The following is a 19702-nucleotide window of genomic DNA, read 5'->3' as shown; positions in this document are numbered from 1 at the left end:
TGAAGGAAGAAAGCATTGAGTGAGAGAGGCAGATTTCAATTCAATAAGCACTTATTAGTATCTTTTATTTGCTTAGAATGGCTTTATTCTATTGAAGTGACAGAAAGATGCAGAAGTTCTTACGGAGCTTTCAACTGTGTTGTAAGACAAACCACAGATAAATGAATAGCTGGAAAAAAATAATAAAGCAATGCTAAATACATTCACGTGTGGAAGAGACATATCACTGTAATCTGGAGTTAAGCCAGGGATTTACGGAAAAGGGAGACCAAAGTTAGACTTTTGTAAGCTTGAGAGTGGTAGTGGAGGCGCTTGGGGAAGAGACAACAGCATTCAGTGAAGACACAGAAGCAGAATGCTCTTGGGATACTTAAGGGAGAGAAGTCTGGTGGAGGGACTTCATGATGAGGAGGAATTAACCACTAGACTAATTCTCATATATAAGCAACTTCACACTCCAGTCTTAAATGGGGGAGAGGTCATCTATATTAAAAGACTGTTGTAACCTCCCTGCGCATGCAACGCTGGATTGGAGGAGCCCAGTTACAGAGGTGATCCTATTACTTTTTCACCTTAGAAAGTGAAATGGAGATTAAAGATCATTAAATCCAAAAAAAAAAAAAACACACACACACACACACACAAAACCCAAAAACCCAAAAAGGCGGTTTTGTTTCTTCAATTATATGGATGTGTCCTAGTAGTCTAATAGCATGGCCTCACTTCTGTCATTACAGTCAGGAGAAAGTTTAAATACAGGGATTAAGCTGGAGAGAGAGGAAAAGAGAAACAAAAGGAAAGCTGTTAGAACAGGGCACCCCAGGATACTGCCTCCCCAGGCCACCCAGGGTGCTCAGCAGTGGAAGGCACCTACACTCTATTCTGTAGGCAGTCGGGAGAAGCTGGTCAGTCTGCGGCCCAGCAAAGGTCAGCTCCCAGCAGAGAGCTCTGTCTACGTGTAAACCAAGATTTGGGGAAGGAGTAGGATGAGTCTTGAGGTTGACACTTTCTTAGGCTCTCTCCTCTGGTCGTGCCCTCATCTAGACCCAACCCATCCCATCTCACCCACCAGGGTTTTTTTGACGGACTCTCCTAACCACGGCCCCAAGAAGCCCCCTGTGGTGGTGCCTGCTCCCCTAAGCAACCGCTAAGACCCGGAGAAGTGGAATTTCATTTTGAAACCCCGATGCCGCGCGGGGGGCCAGCGCTGGGCATGCTCAGTAGCCGCGGCGCGCCTGGCTGCTGCTCGCACTGCACTGGCCGCGGCCGCCGGATCCAGGGCTGCCGCGGAGTCCACCCACCCTCTCCGCTGCTGCTGCGGGGCTTGCAGAAGGCCAAGCATCCGCGTCTCAGAGCGCCTCGGCCCCCGCCCTGCTCAGCCACTTCCTACTCCGCTTCCTCTCCCCTCTCTTAGGGAGGCGAAGCTGGGGCGCTGCAGCCTGCTTTGCAAACCCCAGTCGAGGACCTGCGAATGAATCCCGGAGTCCAGAGACCCCTTGGCGGTGGCTCTTTCTAATAACACTTTGCCTCAAGTGGGGTCGTGGCGGAGTTTCTCCTCCACCTCTCAATGCAAACACTATGCGGAGAGCAGTCGGTATCCCTGTGCTGTGCCTGCTTCTTAATCTCCACGCTGCAGGTAAGGGGTTGCCTGGCAGAGCTGGAGCTGGGGATGAGATGGGAAGGAAACTGCACATGCTTAAGGACTCTAGGAAAAGCTTGGCTCGCAAGGAAAGCCTTAGAAAGGCAAAGCAGGACTGTACTGACAGGGAAGGGGTGAGGGAGTCATGCACCTGTTGGAAGCCTGAGGCCGAAAACTTAGGCTAAAATCAGCTTTTGATTTTTCCTTACCTTGTAGGAGCAATAGTGAACATTTTTAATATGAATATAGGTTTGCTTCTGCCTCCCCTCCCCTCCAGCTAGACTCCCTGATCCTGTTTCTAGGCTATGCACTTGACTGCCAATTTTTCAGGAGACAGACAAGCCATCCTGCGGGATGTAACCTTTTCTACTGCAGCGGCTACATCTGTAAGGTCTCTTGGTTTAGCTAGAGCTCAGAGGGATGCATTGTCTAACCTGATGGACCACATCTCCACCCAAAAGGTCGAAATACGTGGTTCACATTAAGGATGCCGCTCCAGGTTCTTTTGGCCCCTGCTCTTGTCACTCGAATTTTCTAAACCAATAAGAGTAAGGAAAGGTTTAAAATAGAACCTGTCTTCTCTTTTAGCACGGTGGTCAGCATTTGAGGGCATGGAACAAAAACTAAATCACAGTTTCAAAGCTGACAACCCCGGGGGTAGGCACTGTCCCTGGGAAAGGTTTGAGGAGGTCTTGCCAAAAGTCACAGTGAGACTGTTCCCAAATATAAATCTATTTGGTATCGGAGCCAGTGTCAGGTTTCGAATGGAAACAACCCTTAGGAAGTACCTGGGGAATTTATATGCGGTGTCACTACAGACCCTGCTTTTGGATATATGCAGCCTCGATGTAATGCAAGGACTTTCTGGTCTGAATCCTTGATCGTTTTTACACTCACATGAGCCAAAATAGAATATGGCAGAGAGATCGCAGAAACCCCACTGCGACAGCAGTTGTGCATGCAGTAGGTCTGTAGTAACCAAAGAGGAGGTGTTTTCCCTGAGTTTTCTTATCATCCAACCGTAATATCCATTCATTCCTTCAAATAACATTTATTGAGTATGTGCTATGTTCCAGGGGTAATGAATAAAATAAAGGTTGTGAAATTACAGTTTCTGTGCTATCTTTTGAAAAGAGTGGGTGAGTCTTTCTATGTGTGCAATAGTGAGAGTAAAATATGGTACTTTCTTACTTTTATCTAATGCTATTTTAAAGTATTATGAATCTCTTGAAGGAGTAATGCATAGGAATATAAAGGCTATAATTAAGTATACATTTTAATTGTTATAATTGTATTGTGGATTTCAGTAGTTCTTTGGCATCTTTTGAAAACTAGAAATAGCCATGACTTGGTCCTTAAATTATTTGCAAACAACTGTAATGAATACTTTTATTACCAATACAATTCTTTATGTTGAAATATACGATGAAAATATACACATTGGGGTGAATTTTCCTTATTGCTTAATAATAGCACTGATACAAACTTTCACTATCAAAAAAAGTGCCTCAATTCTTACCAAGTTTAGGAATGATTTAGCTGATTTATCAAAGATATTAGTGTAGTTTTTTAAAAATATTAATGTATAAACAATTCTAAAGATCACATTTAATGTATCTTGACTAATCATAGCTTAAAAGTTATAAATAAACTTAAAACTAAGCAGGTGGAAAACATTTCTTAATTTACTGTAGATGTTCACTTGGGATGAGGTAAATAGAGGACTTTTGTTTATCAAAGAAGAAACCTGGAAATTTGTAGCCCTAGATTCTACCTGGAGCTCAGCCAAAGGGTGTATAACTAAAGACAAACCAATCCAGCTCACTTGGACTTCTTAATTAGCAAAAATAAATAAGTAAATAAATAGATTATTCAACCAATTTGAATTTAATAAGGCAATACATTGAAGGGCTATCTTTTTCAGATTTCATTTGCAAGATACTATGTAGAAATTAATTGTATTCATACTTAACAGTGCTTTCGATAGGTGTGTTTTTTTCACAGCAAATCGCAAATTTAATATTGAGGCTGTCTTGCTAGTTTCATTTTGAATGCATTTTAATTTCAAATAGCAATTTGTGAGTTACAAGCTGTCATCAGATTAAAATTCATCACAGTTATCTAATAACCTTGTTAGGACTTTTCATTAGAACTGAAACAAACACAGATTTCTTGATCTAAGCTCCTGTAGGTTTGGGCAATAAGAAAGTGAGTGAGTGAGAGGAAGAAAGATCAAGAAATCACTGAGTTTTCTACTTGTTGAATTTCTGAGGTTTTCTTTCTTTCTTTCTCTTTCTTTTCCTTCCTTCCTTCCTTCCCTTCCTTCCTTCCTTCCTTCCTTCCTTCCTTCCTTCCTTCTTTCCTTCCTTCCTTCCTTCCTTCCTTCTTTCTTTTTCACAGAAGTGTCTTCTCTCAGGACAGAAGTGGGCTTTATAAAGAAGGGAAATGAATTCTATATATTTAGGCCTCTTTGAGTGAAAAGCTAATTGATCCATTTTGGTTATATCCCGGATACCAGCAACTACTTTATGCTGGCAGAACTGATGACATATTAAAACCCTTTAAGGATGGGAGAAATTGGCTGACAGGATGTGAGTGCGCTTCTTAGCTATACTAGGAATTGTTAACTTCGTTATAGTGATAAGGTAGCAAATCATTTTCAACTTGAGTGCCGTCTTTAATTATTTGGTCATGATTGCCTGAGTCACTCTGCAAATAAATATTTTTGAATGATTCTGACCAACCCTGAGTTCTGATTGACTCAATAGGGATAAGTATTCTGGTCTCTTTGTAATTGTGGGAACAAAAAGGGGAAGGGGGGTACTATGCTGTGTAGTTAACATCTCTGGGAGATAACTCTAACAAATTATTGAGTATGGAGCTTGTTAAAGAACCTGGACTCAACTGTATCCATGGCACCTGATTTTCATAGATACCCTAAGCAAGAAAAGTTATAATTATTGTCCATCCAACTACTTACTATACAGCTGAGAAAACTAAGATTCAGAAAATGATAAATAGTAAAGTATTTACTTTAAATATAAAGTGCCAGTTAACAACATAGTCAGAATGAAAACCCAGGTTTCCAGACCTATGATTGAATGCTGTATAAAATCATACACTGGTTCTGATAGGTGAGGCCACCATTGAGTTAGTGGTGATAAATTCTTCTTACCTAACTGTCCTCATTCTTTACTCTTTCTGTGAACTAATGTAATACATAAACTCCAGTTGGAAAGACCACTTCAAGAATATCCAAGAAAGTAACTAAAAGCTACCCCAATAATATGGATGGTAAAAAATATATTATGTGGAAGATGTATAGATACCTTATTTTCTTCAGTGTTTCTTCTTTTTCTTTGCCCCCCAAAACATATACTGTTTTAGGTGATGATATTTACTGGGTAGTATTTTAATTTTAGTTTTAGTATTTTAGGTAGGAGTTTAGGTCTTGGGACATCTTAAAAAATATGAAAGCTTTATTTTTCCTAGTGAATGTCTTGCTAAAACAAACAAAAAACAAAAGAAAAAATCACACAAAACTCATTTCAATGTATTACTCTCTCCTCAAGTTCTAGAAATGGTTCTTTCAAATTTCCACATTATTCTTTTCTTTTTTTCCTTTTAATTAAATTTATTGCAGTGACAATGGTTAGTGAAATTACATAGGTTTCAAATGTACAATTCTATAATATATCATCTGTATATCACACTGTATGCTCACTGCCCAGAGTCAGTTCTCCTTTCATCACCATGTATCCTCCTTCCCCCTTACCCTCTGGTAACTACTAAACTGTTGTCTGTGTCTATGAATTTTTGTTTCTTTATTTGTTTGTCTTGTTCCTTTGTTGCTTTCAGATTTATATCCCACATATCAATGAAGTCATATGGTTCTCGGCTTTTCCTATCTGACTTATTTCGCTTAGCATAATAATTTCAAGATTCATCCATGTTGTTGCAAATGACACTATTTCATATTTTCTTATGGCCATTGTGTACATATACCACGTCTTTTTTATCCAATCATCTATCGAAGGACACTTTGGTTGTTTCCATGTCTTGGCCACCATAAATAAAGCTGTAATGAACCTCAGAGCACATGTATCTTTACAGATAAATGTTTTCAGATTTTGGGGGTATATACTCAGGAGAGGGATTGCTGGGTCATATGGTAATTCTATTCTTAATTTTTTGAGGAGCTTCCACACTGCCTTCCATAGCGGCTGCACCAGTCTGCATTCCCACCAACAGTGTATGAGGGTTCCTTTTTCTCCACAGCCTCTCCAACACTTGTTACTATTTGTCTTGTTGATGATAGCCATTCTGACTGGGGTGAGGTGATATCTCATTGTGGTTTTTAATTGCATTTCTCTGATGATTAGTGATGTTGAGCATTTTTTCATATGTCTGTTTTCCATTTGTATGTCCTCTTTGGAGAAATGTCTCTTCAGGTCCTCTGCCCAGTTTTCAATTGGGTTGTTTGTTTTGTTGTTGTTGAGTTGTATGAGTTCCTTGTATATTTTGCATATTAGCCCCTTAATGGAGGCACTGTTTGCAAAAGTCTTCTCCCATTCAGTCGGTTGCCTCTTTATTTTGTCGATGGTTTCTTTTGCTGTGCAGAAGATTTTTAGTTTGATATAGCTTCTGCACATTGTTCTTACTATTAGACTTTCTAAATGGCACAGACTGTCTTCAACGTATCTTCTGAAGATGCCTCTTTATTCTCAGAGAAACGTCTACAAAGGGTTTCTATGATGGGACCAAGAGGATCAAGGAAGCACCACCCTCAAAAGAAAGGGGAGACTGATAGAAATCCATGTTATTCTTTAAGGTTTTAAGATGTCTTTTCTCAAAGAAGAGCCATTTAGAACTCCAGAATTAGTTTTCCTTGTTCGAAATTACTCAACACAGTCATTACAATGGCCTGGGTTCTATTATATTCTATCCCTCAGTTACCTCTCTGATATTAGCTCTCACTACTCTCCTCTTTTTTGTCACTTTCCAGCCACCTTGGTCTCCTTTCTGTTCCAAGAAGATGCCAGGCACCTATGTTTTGCTTTTTTCTCTGTCTGAAACATTCTTTCTCCATTTTAAGTCTTTATTCTAATGTTACTTTCTCAGTGAGGTGCTCACTTACTATCCTACTGTATTTCCCTGAAAATAAGACCTAACTGGAAAATAAGCCCTAGCATGATTTTTCAGGATGTTCGTAACATAAGCCCTGCCCCCAAAATAAGCCCCAGTTAAGATTGTCAGTCAGACGGATGCATTTAGTACGTCCATTGCAACACACAACGGACCTATTGAACTATAAAACAATAATATTAATATATAATTAAATATAAATAAATAATATTATTGACATTAATACTTAAAATAAATGATAGTATAAATTATAATAATGTATTTGTAAATACCCAAGCCGGTGCCTTTGGATGAGAGGTAAATGCCTATGTAAACAGATGAACTCGAGACTTATTGCCGAATAACCAATCAGAGTACAGACACAACACATGAATAATGTGCACACTTGATAACGAATGGGTGTGGTTTTGTCTAATATGAATCTTCATAATTCAATATGTCGTGTGTTGTATCGGATGTACTTAATGTACTCATGTGAAATAAAGAAACGTTTTCTGAATTTTGGTGCCTGCAATTTTTCGTCACTTTTGTGTGGACCATCATTCTTAACTGTCATCATTTTTGTTGCCACTCCTGTCGCATAAGTCTTCAATTAACACTTGATTTAAAGGTAGATTTAAAGGGAATAATATTTTGACCCACAGACAAGATGAGTGCAAAAAGAAAGAGCTATTCTGTCGAGTACAAGAAAGGAATGGTGGAGTATTCCCGGGGCAAGAATCTTACGGCTTTCTGCAAAGAGAAGAAGTTGGATCTTTGAATGGTCCGAAAATGGTGAACAGAGTACAATAACCTCAGTCAACAGGTGGATGAGGGAAATGCTAAGAAGTGCAAGTGTGGATCAGGTCGGCAACAATTATTTCCTGAGCTGGAAGACATCATCTGTGAATGGATTGATGACAGGAGAGCAAAGGCTTTGGTTGTGCACAGGGCTGATATTCAAGCATTTGCTCTTGCAATGGCACCACCATTAGAAATATCCACAGAAGGATTCAAAGCATCACAACACTGGGTGGATGGCTTCCTTCAGTGATATGAACTGTCTCTAAGATCGATAACACTGACTGTTCAAGCTGGAAGATACTGAAGTTATTAAACGTGTACCTGCATTCAAGTCCTTTGTTGATGGCATCCACTTTTCTAAATACCAACTCTCCAACATGATTGCTATGGATGAAACTGCAGTGTCTATGGGCCAACAATCTCAAAGGACAATTGATCAGAGGGGTGCCTCGTCAATCTGCATTCCCTCAACTGGTTACAAAAGTGCATATATTACCTGTATTTTGACAATTCATCTGGATGGAAAGAAAGCCCCACCTCTAATCATCACTAAGGGCAAGAAAGATAAGGTTGAATGTGTTTCAGGCATTTATGTTCTTGAATCCGAAAAAGCTTGGTGCACACAAGCAGTTATAAGGAAGTGGGTCGATTTAATACTGCCATTTGTTTTGCGAGGTGGTCAAAGAGGTCTGCTACTCTGGGATTCAGCCAGCACTCACCATGCTAAAGACATGAAGAACTTCCTTGCAGAGAGAAGAATTGATCAAATAGTGATTCCTGTAGGAATAACTGCCTATCTCCAGACTCTTGATATTGCAATAAACAAGCCATTCAGGGACCATTTGCATATGGAAATCAATGACTATGTTGAAAATAGAATGGAGAGAAATCAGCGTGGAAACTTTGTGAAGCCTCGCCTGCAAGAGGCCGTGACTTGGGTGAAGAATTCAGGGGATAAAATCACTGACAGCTCCTGCACTACGAGCAGGCTACATGGACAAGAAGTGCTCGTTTAAGGAGACTGTTGCTGGACATGGGAGATTGGGGCCAGTGGTTCTACAGGAAATGGAATCGCAAGAAATTCAAGCCGGAATTCTGGGTTTTGAGAGTTACGATGATGTGCCAGAAGAAGATGACATGACTATATTTGGATAAATGTAGATTTCTGTACATGAATAAACAAATAAATGTAGATTGTTGTACATGAATAAATGTAGATTATTGTACATGAAAAAATAAGACATCCCCTGAAAATAAGCCCTAATGCATCTTTTGGAGCAAAAATCAATATAAGATCGAGTCTTATTTTCGGGGAAATAGGGTGTTTAATATTCTATCCTCCTCCCCCCAAAAAATATCTCCAATACCCCTTCCCTGCTTTACTTTTTTTCCCAGAGGTCTTGTACCACCTAGCACACAAAATATTTTACTTAATTGTCTTGTTTATTATGGTGCCCCCTCTCCCCATTAAACTGTAAGCTTCTTGAAGGCACAGATATTTGTCTGTTTTATTGCTGTATCTATGGCAGACCCTGTTCAGCATAGCACCTGGGGGCAGAGCCTGGCATAAAAGCTAACAATTAAATAAGTATGTTGAGTAAATAAAAACAGCAGAGTGATATTTCTGGTCTATTCTTTTGGAATTTAATTTCTTCTTGGCACCCATGCAAGTCACACCTAGTCAACTTAGTCACTTCCAGAATGGACTTGAACAGAGCTCATTTATCCAAAACTCAAGTTGCTCCTCAGGAGCTTTGCATGCCCAGCGACGTACACGTACATTCTCAGGCAGACTTTGCTACTATTGCGAACTGAAGGACAACAAAGGATGGGCTTGCAAGAGACCAGAACTACCCATCAACTCAGCGGCAAAGTTCTTCGACCTGATTGCAGGATGCTGGGTTGTCCAAATGCCTTGCTGGTTGTCTATATTTTCACTTTTTAGTAAAATGCCTTGTACATGTAGAGATGGCTGTAGTAAAATGAAAAGATTCATGCAGCTAATTGACAAACAGCGCTTAAGTTAGGACAAACCTGTCTGCTTCTTTGGCATTTAGGAGGCATGGGCATATGTGCATAGGAGGTCACACATTTCTAGCACTGTGGAGATTGCGTATTCTATTGGAGGTCACACCCTGACAAGAACCTTGTAAAATGTCTGGGATGCACTATTCACATTCAGCCTTCTCTTCTTTGTTCCTTTCTATCAACTCCAGTTTTCATCCTATCATCCTGCTGTTGAATGTAATTAAGGTGAAAAGCTACCTTCTTACCAATAAATATTTACAGAATTTATCTAATTTGATCTCTTTCTGAGTTTTGAAAATTCTCCCACTGATTGCCATGCATAGCCGCTACTTCCTGGAGTCCCTCTTATCTCACTGGCCATTCCTTAGTTTGTACTCTTAAGTCTGCAGCTGAGGATTATTCAATGGTTAGTATTCTCTAGAATTGATAAGTCCTTGGTCTTTTCTTTTCCTTTTCTCTCTGTACAATTTCCCTAGATAATTATATTCAAACCTACAGATTACAGGTTCCTAAATCTGCATTTCCATCTCAGATATTTCTCCTGAACTCTAGTCCTATAATTATAATTCGCTCGTAGTAATTGGATAGCCCACAAGCATCTTATATCCAACTGTTAATACTCAGCACTTCCTATCATAATTGCCCTTATTTCTCTCTATATTTTCTATCATTGTGACTAACACCAGGCTCCCCCACAATTGCCCAAGCCTGTACACTTCCTTCCTTTGCTGCTTTCATCCGAAAGGTGTCACCAAGTCTCCTTTACTCTCGGTGTCTACATCACTGCCTTGGGATAAGTACTATTTCTCATATAGTATCTTATAATAACCTACTGTCAAATCCATCCTTTATGATATCAGAGGTAATCCTCTAAAAACCATACTTTTTAGATCATATTCTCTCTTTGTAAAATTCTTTAATACAGCTATTTCCTTTTCTCTTAGAATAAAACCCAAACTTATTAGCATAATATTTTCACTATCAGGTCTTTCCTAACTCCATCTTTTTTTCCTGACATTATGTCCTCCTCTGCACACTATGATCATACTAAGACAAACTTTCTTTTGGTTTGCCATGCCTCTCATCCTTGTTACATACTGTTCCATCTAAAGTACCCATACTCTGCTTCTTTATCAAGATACCTCTCCAATTTCACATTTTGGTCAGGCATTACCTACTTTGAGAACCCTTTCTTTGACTCCCACCTCATTCAAGTAGCTTTCCTAAGTTTTTCTTTTGGGCCTTATATATTCCTCTATTAATGTAGTGAACCTGACTGTTGAAGCTTTTTGAGGACAATGACAGAATTGTAGCTCTTATCTCTGTATACCCATTTCCTAGAACTGTGCTTGTTACCTAGTATACTATCAATAGATGTTCAGTGAATGAAAAAATGTATTCAGGATGTGTTTGGAAAAATAAATTATGGTAAATTAATTTACATCGATAAAGAGATAATATCTCATTTTCATGTCTGTAAAGCATGGAATTGACTTTACTACTGCTTCTTCAATCCAGCTTACATTTGTTGGTTGCAAAGAAGTGGAAATGGGACAGCAAAGGTTTCATTTAAACATAGCCTCTAAGATAAGTTTGTGTTTCATGGGCATGATGCTAGTTACAGTACAGTTTGGATGTTGAACTCCCCCTAGATAAATTGATATTCCTACATGATATTCTACTACTTCAGACTAGGAATGAGATGAATGTCTTTATTTTAAAGAGATCAGGCAATTAGATAAGGTACATAGCATGATGTCTATGTACTAAGGACTAGACCCAGATCTCCTAACCCTGATTGCAGATTATCTATCCTGTAACAGCAAACATGAAACACTTACACATTCAAAATCAGGTGGGTGTATGAGGCAGTGGGTTCAATAAATCAAGAATAAAAATATCCAATCATCTATCAAAGGACCTTTTGTTTGTTTCCATGTCTTGGCCACTGTAAATAAAGCTGCAATGAACATTGGAGCAATATATCTTTACGGATAAATGTTTTCAGATTTTTTGGGATGATACCCACGAGAGGGATTGCTGAGTCATATGGTAATTCTATTCGTAATTTTTTGAGGAACCTCCACACTGCCTTCCATAGCAGCTGCACCAGTCTGCATTCCCACCAACAGTGTATGAGGGTTCCTTTTTCTTCACAGCTCCACTCACACTTGTTATTATTTGTCTTGTTGATGATTGCCATTCTAACTGGGGTGAAGTGATATCTCATTGTGGTTTTTATTTACATTTCTCTGATGATTAGTGATGTTGAACACTTTTTCATATGTCTATTGGCCATTTGTATGTCTTCTTTGCAGAAAAGTCTATTCAGGTCCTCTGCCCATTTTTCAATTGGATTGTTTGTTGTTGTTGAGTTGTATGAGTTCCTTGTATATTTTGGATAGTAGCCCCTTATCGGAGGCATTGTTTACAAAAATCTTCACCTATTCGGATGGTTGCCTCTTTATTTCGTTGATGGTTTCTTTTGCTGTGCAGAAGCTTTTTAGTTTGATATAGTCCCATTGATTTATTTTAGCTTTCACTACCCTTGCCTTTGGAGTCAAATTCATAAAATGCTCTTTGAACCCAATGACCATAAGTTTAGTTCCTATGTTTTCTTCTATGTATTTTATTGTTTCAGGGCTTATGTTTGGGTCTTTGATCCGTTTTGAGTTAATTTTGGTACACGGTAACAGATAGCAATCTACTTTTATTCCTTTGCACGGGGCTTTCCAATTATCCCAGCATGATTTATTGAAGAGGCTGTCTTTTCTCCATTGTATGTTTTTAGCCTTTTTGTCAAAAATTATCTGTCCATATTTATGTGGGTTTATTTTTGGGTTCTCAGTTCTATTCCATTAGTCTGTTTTTCTGCCAATACCATACTGTTTTGAGTATTGCCCTGTAGTACACGCTGAAGTCAAGGAGTGTGATACCTCTAGTATTGTTCTTTTTTCTTAGGATTGCTTTGGCTATTTGGGGTCTTTTGTGATTCCCTACAAATCTGATGATTTTTTGTTCTATTTCTTTAAAAAATGCCTTTGGGATTTTGATAGGGATTGCATTAAATCTGTATATTGCTTTGGGTAATATGGCCATTTTAACAATGTTGATTCTTCTAATCCATGAACATGAAATGTCTTTCCATTTATTTGTGTCTTCTTCAATTTCTTTTAAAAATGTCTTATAGTTTTCAGTATATAAATCCTTCACATCCTTGGTTAAGTTTATTCCTAGGTATTTTATTCTTTTTGTTACAATTACAAAAGGAACTGTTTTTTTCAATTTCTTTTTCTGAGATTTCATTGCTACTATATAGGAATGCAAGGGACTTTTGTACATTGATTTTGTAGCCCACAACTTTACTGTATTTATTTATTGTTTCTAATTAGTTTTTGATGCAGTCTTTAGAGTTTTCTATATATAGCATCAGGTCATCTGCAAAAAGTGACAATTTAACTTCTTCATTCCTAATTTGGATACCTTTTATTTCTTTCTCTTGCCTGATTGCTCTGGCTAGGACTTCCAATACGATGTTGAATAGGGAACAGCCCTGTCATGTTCCTGAACATAGAGCAAAGGGCTTCAGTTTTTCATCATTAATTATAATATTACCTGAGGTTTTGTCATATGTAGAGTTTATCATGTTGAGATATTTTTCCTTCTATACACATTTTATTAAATGTTTTAATCACAAATGGTGTTGTATCTTGTCAAATACTTTTGCTACATCTATTGATAAAATCACATGATGTTTGTCATTTTTTTTGTTTATGTGGTGTATCACATTGATTGATTTGCGTATATTGAACCATCCTTTTGCCCCTGGGATAAACTCCACTTGGTCGTGAGGTATATAATCTTTTTATGCATTGTTGTATTTGATTTGTTAGAATTTTATTTGGGATTTTTGTATCTGTATTCATCAGATATATTGGTCTGTAATTTTCTTTTTTTATGTTATCCTTACCAGGTTTTGCTATCAGGGTAATGTTGGCCTCATAAAATGAGCTAGAGAGTATTGTCTCTTCTTCAGTTTTTTGGAAGAGTTTGGATAGGACAGATATTATATCCTCTTTGACTGTTTGGTAGAATTCGCTATTGAAGCAATCTGGTCCTGGACTTTTGCCTTTGGGAAGCTTTCAGATGACTGATTCAATTGCCTTACTGGTGATTGGTCTATTTAGATTTTCCAGTTCTTTGTGATTCAGCCTAGGAAGGCTATATGTTTGTAAGAACATGTCCATTTGGTGGCATATAATCCTTCATAATATTCTTGGATGATCCTTTGTATTTCTGTAATATCCGTAGTAACTTCCCTTTTTTCATTTCTGATTTTGTTTATTTGTGTCTTTTTTCTTTTTAATTTAGTGAGTCTGGCCAAGGGTTTGTCAATTTTATTAGTGTTCTCAAAGAACCAGCTCTTTGTTGCATTACAATTTTGCATTGACAATTTTTTCTATTGTCTTTTTGTTCCCTATTTCATTTAGTTCTACTCCGATTTTTATTATTTCCTTCCTTCTGCTGACTTTGGGTTTCATTTGTTATTCTTTTTCTAATTCTTTACGGTGTAACAATGATTGGATAAAGAAGTTGTGGTATATATATTTTACATGATGGAATACTATACTCTGCCATAAGAAAAGATGAAATAGTACCATTTGCAACAACATGGATGGATCTTGAGATTATAATGCTTAGCAAAATAAGTCAGACAGAAAAAGTCGAGAATCATATGATTTCACTGATATGTTTGTATAAAAGTGAAAATAAAAGAACAAGACAAACAAATTAAGAAACAAAAACTCATAGATACAGACAATAGTTTAGTGGTACCAGAGGTTAAGGGAGGAAGAGGGTGGTAGATGAGGGTAAAGGGGATCAAATATATGATGATAGAAAGAGAACTGACTCTGGGTGGTAAACACACAATGTGATATATAGAAGATGTATTGCAGAATTGTACACCTGAAATCTATGTAACTTTAATAGCTGTCACCCCAATAAACTTTAATTTAAAAAAAATACCAAAAATAATCCAACATTCCCTTGCTCCCCGAAACAAAAACCAAACCATCATAGAAAATTTCTGACTATTTGGATGTTGTATAGATTTTCTTTCTCTTTTTATGTGTAGACAAAATCTTAATAGATCTCTAAAGTTTTTGGATCTCACACATTTTTTTCTTCTTATGGGAGACATGCTTGCACCTGAAGAATGGAGACTGGTTTGTGAATAATAAAAAGTCACTTTTCATGAGACGATGGGATCACACATCAAAAGCCCATTTATTGCCATTAGTATTAATTATAACATAGGTGTTATGTTTTATGGTAAGTTTCTTGTTAAAAGTTTTGAAAGATGTTTGTAAAATCAAATGTAAAAGGTAGAGAAAGCCTTTTTCCCCTTTAAAAGGGGTTTTTGAAAGATCTTACTTGGCCCATGAGTGCATTCTTTGTCTTCAAAGCACTAACGAATGCTGACACACTTAAAATAGCATTGATATTTCCCAACATAAAGAATTTTAATAGCTTTGAGAAAATGTTTCATAGTAAAATATTATTTTATGATCACATTTTCTAATGCTTATTCACCAACTAATGTAACTATAAGTGTCTATTATTGCAATATTTGCCAAAGAATGACCATTAGCAAACTTACATTGTGAATATTAGCACTTCCCATTGACATCTAGATTTTCCTTATAATCAAATCTCATTCAATTTCAGTTTTGTAAGATGTTGATGTCAATTATGGACCAACAATAAAGCAAAACTAATTGTTTATATGAAGCAGCAGTCTAGAGAATATATTTTAATTGCACTGAAATAAATACCAAGTTCAGTGAGGACATGAATTATTTTCTTCCTAGTTCAGACCTGAAGCAATGTCCGTTTTTCTGACTGAAATGTGCAGAATCCTTGAATGACTGATTCCTTGGGAAAGAGCACTAAATGAGCACAGAGTAAGAGCGACTCAGTGATTCACTGGCCTATCCAACAACATGTACAGAGCAAGACTCTACTGTTATTTCACTATAGTAATGATCTAGTTCCTGATGGAGGCTAGAGGAAAAATGAAACAATATCCGTAACTCCACCACGTCAGCTCCCATCACTGTGTTACTTTTATTTAACTGGGACATATGATCAATACAAAGGATGACAAATATGATGAGTTCATTTGAAAGGCCATCAATACATGAATATAAAGGTGTGGTTTTCAGTTATAAGCAATATACTTTCTCTGCCTTGTTGATTCAACTCAGTTTTATAATTATTCTTGGAAGAAAATGAAATAGCTTAAACAGAGAAGTAAAAAGAAAATTGAAATAAAGGGGAAAATACCATATTTTTAGATAACATTTAGTAGAATACCATAGTAGTTAAAAAAGAGCATGGATATTGTGGTCCAGCTCAAATCCAGGCATGATCACTTATCAGCTCTGTAATTTAAGGCAAGTTGCTTAATTTTTCTAAGCCTCAACTTCCTCTTTCTAAAATGGAGACTATATAGTGTACAACAGTAGGGTTGCTGTGTATTAAACAGGATAATGTATGCATTAATAAAACTGCACTTCTTAGTAAGTGCCATGTAAGTGTTAGGTCTTATTTGATTGGGGTGGGAGAGGTTGGGTTATAAATGGTTTACTAGTATATTGGAGCAATTTCTCTTTCTTTTTGTGTTTGTGCCAGTGCTGGAGAAGCACATATGCCTATGAAAGATACTGGATTCCAATTGTTTTCTCAGTTGGGCCTTTTCTGCATAATTTTCCTCTACTATGGTCATGAGCCTAATGAAATGGGATGGTTTATAGTGGATTGTGAAGCTCTAAAACATGCACCTATAGCTTTTGTCCACTGAGAGAGGCTGGGCAGATCCAGGCTGGGCCGAAGATTGCAAATCTCATTCTCTTCCCAAGCCTTCTTCAGCCAACCCCATGCCCCGCCCAACCACCACCAATGCCCTCGATAAAATGGTTTGACATCTTCTCCCTAATAAATTCACCTATTCCCCAAATCTCTCTGTCAGTGCCTCACCTAAAAGTTCCACCTAAAAATGAGGTCTAGCATCATATTTTCAGCAAATCCCTATTTAACTGAATATGATATGCAGATTTTTCTTGGGTTTACCTGATGGTTTGTGAAAATGTGTAGCATTTACATAAATATAATAAGTCTGAGTTACTTAGTTCCTATTACACTATCTTGCTTAGCAGGTAGTGTAGACTTATATCACATGCCACCTCCCTAATTAGTCTCTCTAGGAGCTCATAAAGGATGAGAGAGATTCAAGCATGTCACCGGGCCTGCAACTCATGGCTCTATAGGCCTCCTGTAGTACTGCTGCTCGGGCAATGCTTCTCCTCTGCTGACCACTGACACTCTCCTGCTCACTATTTGTAGCCCACGGAGCTTCTAAGCCATCAGGCTTCCACATGGAAGGCTGCCTGTGGTTCTGTGAACACTGGGGAAGCAGGGCTCTTTGAATGTAAAAGGAAAGCAAGGAGGAGGCATAGAGATGGGAAGACCCTATATCCAGGCTCTGCTATCCAGGCCACCTGATCTGCCAAGACTCTTATGCTAATTTTTTTGTCTTTTTTTAAATTAGTTTCAGAGGTACAAAACAACAAATAATTAGACATTTATACCTCTCACAAAGTGATACCCCCCAAATCTACTACCCTCTGACATCGTACATAGTTATTATAATATCATTGACTATATTCTCTTATGCTAATTTTATTTCAGGTGATGTATTTTGTGTGGCTCCAGTCTGGTTCCCTTGGAAACGTACATTGCATCAGAAAACTTAGAATTCTACTGGTGGAAACTTTTCTATGGTGCTGCCCTCCTCTATGCAAATCCGAGGTCACAATCAGGCAGGTGTTTCAGTGCCTCTAAACATTTTACAGCACTTAAGAAACTCCCTGGTAGAATTGTCACAGGTGCCCACAAGTCTGGTCCAGATGGGCATGGCTCTGGGTATCCCTGGACACCTATGACTCTCCAGAGCATCAGGATTACCCATCAGGTGTCCACTGATTACTTTGGGTGATTTGTTTCCTTGAACTGGAAATGCTTGCTATTTAGAGTGCTTGAATTATAAATATTATCATGCGGTTTGTAACTCCTAAAACTGAGTACTAACTGAAGCTATGAAAATATCATAAAAGGGTCTCCTCTCAAGATAAACATTGGATTTCATAGGGAAGAGACAAATATTATAAGGGAAGCGACAAATGAGTATTTTCTAAATCCCTACAATGTTTTAAACTCGACACCAGGTGCTTTTATAAGATAATCCTTTCACACTTCAGGATAAAAAGTATGTTCTGAAATGGCATGCTAGTATTTTAGAAACAGCAAAAATATACTCTAACTCATGTAGCATAGTAAAAAAGACAAGCAAACAAAAACAACAACAACCAAACTTAGGCTCTAGAATCTGACACCCTGGGTTTGAATCCCATCTCTGCTATTTACTATTTTTCTCTGTGTCTCCCTTTTCTTATCAGAAAAAAACTATAGTACCGACGCCATAGGGTGGTTTGAGGATTTAAAGAGCTAACGCATAAGGCTCCACAGCATGGGGCCTGGAACATTCAGTATATTCAACAGATAGAAGCTGCAAGAGTTATCCTATTAATATGTGAAAGCTTTTACTCGTTCTATATTTCGGCTCCCATGCTTGAAAAGAAAAAATGTACAAGTTGACTTGAATCAGTCCATTAAAAAGAAATCACTCTAAAGCCTTCTTTTGTAAAAAGAGCCTGCTATGAAAATAAAATTGGTATGCCTCCATGTTTTAAAATGCTAGTAGAACCTTTGCCTTATAAATTTTACAATGTCCATAATTAGCAAGTTTGTGTTAGAGGGAATAAATGCTGTTTTCCAAACTGCAATATACAAGAGAAAAAAATCCTATAATCATTAGATGCTGTGTAATCATGGACAGCCCTTCTTGTAGTGAAGTATTTCAGTCTCAGAGCTCAGTAGGATTTATAGTATCATCACTCCTGCTGTTCCAGTCTACAGAAAATCTGAATTCACAACATCTAACAGGGGCCAAAATATCCTACTCCTAATGCTGAACTTAATCCATGTCCACATAAACCTTGAAAACTGTGCATTGCTTGGTTTGTATTCTCCCGTTTGAAGACCCTATTCACATACTTTCAGGGTATGTGTGTGGAAGGGGAGGGGGCGTGCTTCATGAAATCAGAGTTTCCACATGTGCATTCTGGGAATCAGGCATCCTGTCGCCCCAGACTTAATTACTGCTGAGGCGGCATAAATTCCCAGTGGGTGCAGGTCCATGCCTCCAGTCCAGGGCTGTCCTGTGCCTAAAGCAAAAGTGCCTCTGGTCCCTCATACTTTACCCTGCAGCATCAGCAACCCCTGCTGGCAGCCCTACCCTCCACCCCTGTTCCAGCCCCTGATGTCTTGAAGTTCACCCTCTGGACCTGTGTGCTCCAGCTGAGCCTGCATCTCCAACCTTCTCTTTCTTCTCTAGCCCAATGAAAGTGTGCAGTTTTTGCTTCCCATCGTAAAATAGGTGTCTTCTCAACTAGGTATGTATTAGCAAGGATGTGACACACTGATCTACTTTAGATAAGAATAGCTGTTTATCATATGATCCTACCCTGGTATGTGTCCATTTTCCTAGAGAATTATGAGCGAGCAGTGCCCTAGCCCAGTGGCATTAATTTCAAATGATGGATTAAAGGGACTCAAACAGGATGGAGTAGAAGTGCTGACCTGCCAAGTATCCCTCATATTTCTAAATGCAGGCAAAGAGACCAGGGCAGGAATCTCTTCTGGTGGTCACTGTGGACCTCCTTCCTCACCCTCCTCCTGCCCTAACATTTGGGTGTTTATGTCTCTGAGTATCATTACTGTGGCACTATTTTAATTTTTTGTATTTTCGAATGTTCCTTTTGCTGTGGTTTAATATAACTCCTCATGTACTATGAGAATTATTCTTAAAGCAGACACTTTCTTTATCTAGCAATTAGAGCCCAGCCTTCAAAAGTCATCTGGAGAACTCTACTATAAAAATAATGGAAATCATTTGATAACCCCTGTAACTATTTGCAAATAACA

General features: G+C 38.1%; 1 protein-coding gene across 1 annotated transcript in view; it reads left to right on the top strand.

Moving 5' to 3' along the window:
* Positions 1-1283: 1283 nt before the first annotated feature.
* Positions 1284-19702, top strand: part of PTPRR (protein tyrosine phosphatase receptor type R) — a 241976-nt gene continuing 223557 nt past the window's right edge. The window contains exon 1 of the mRNA XM_081059302.1: positions 1284-1636. Within this exon, the coding sequence (XP_080915428.1) occupies positions 1579-1636 (58 nt within the window). The 5' untranslated portion in view covers positions 1284-1578. The remainder of the gene's footprint in view (positions 1637-19702) is intronic.

This window comes from Rhinolophus hipposideros, assembly GCF_964194185.1.
Source record: "Rhinolophus hipposideros genome assembly, chromosome: 9".
Classification (NCBI taxonomy): Eukaryota; Metazoa; Chordata; class Mammalia; order Chiroptera; family Rhinolophidae; genus Rhinolophus; species Rhinolophus hipposideros.
Note: the sequence above shows the minus strand (reverse complement) of the source record. Positions and strands in the feature narration are given on the sequence as shown.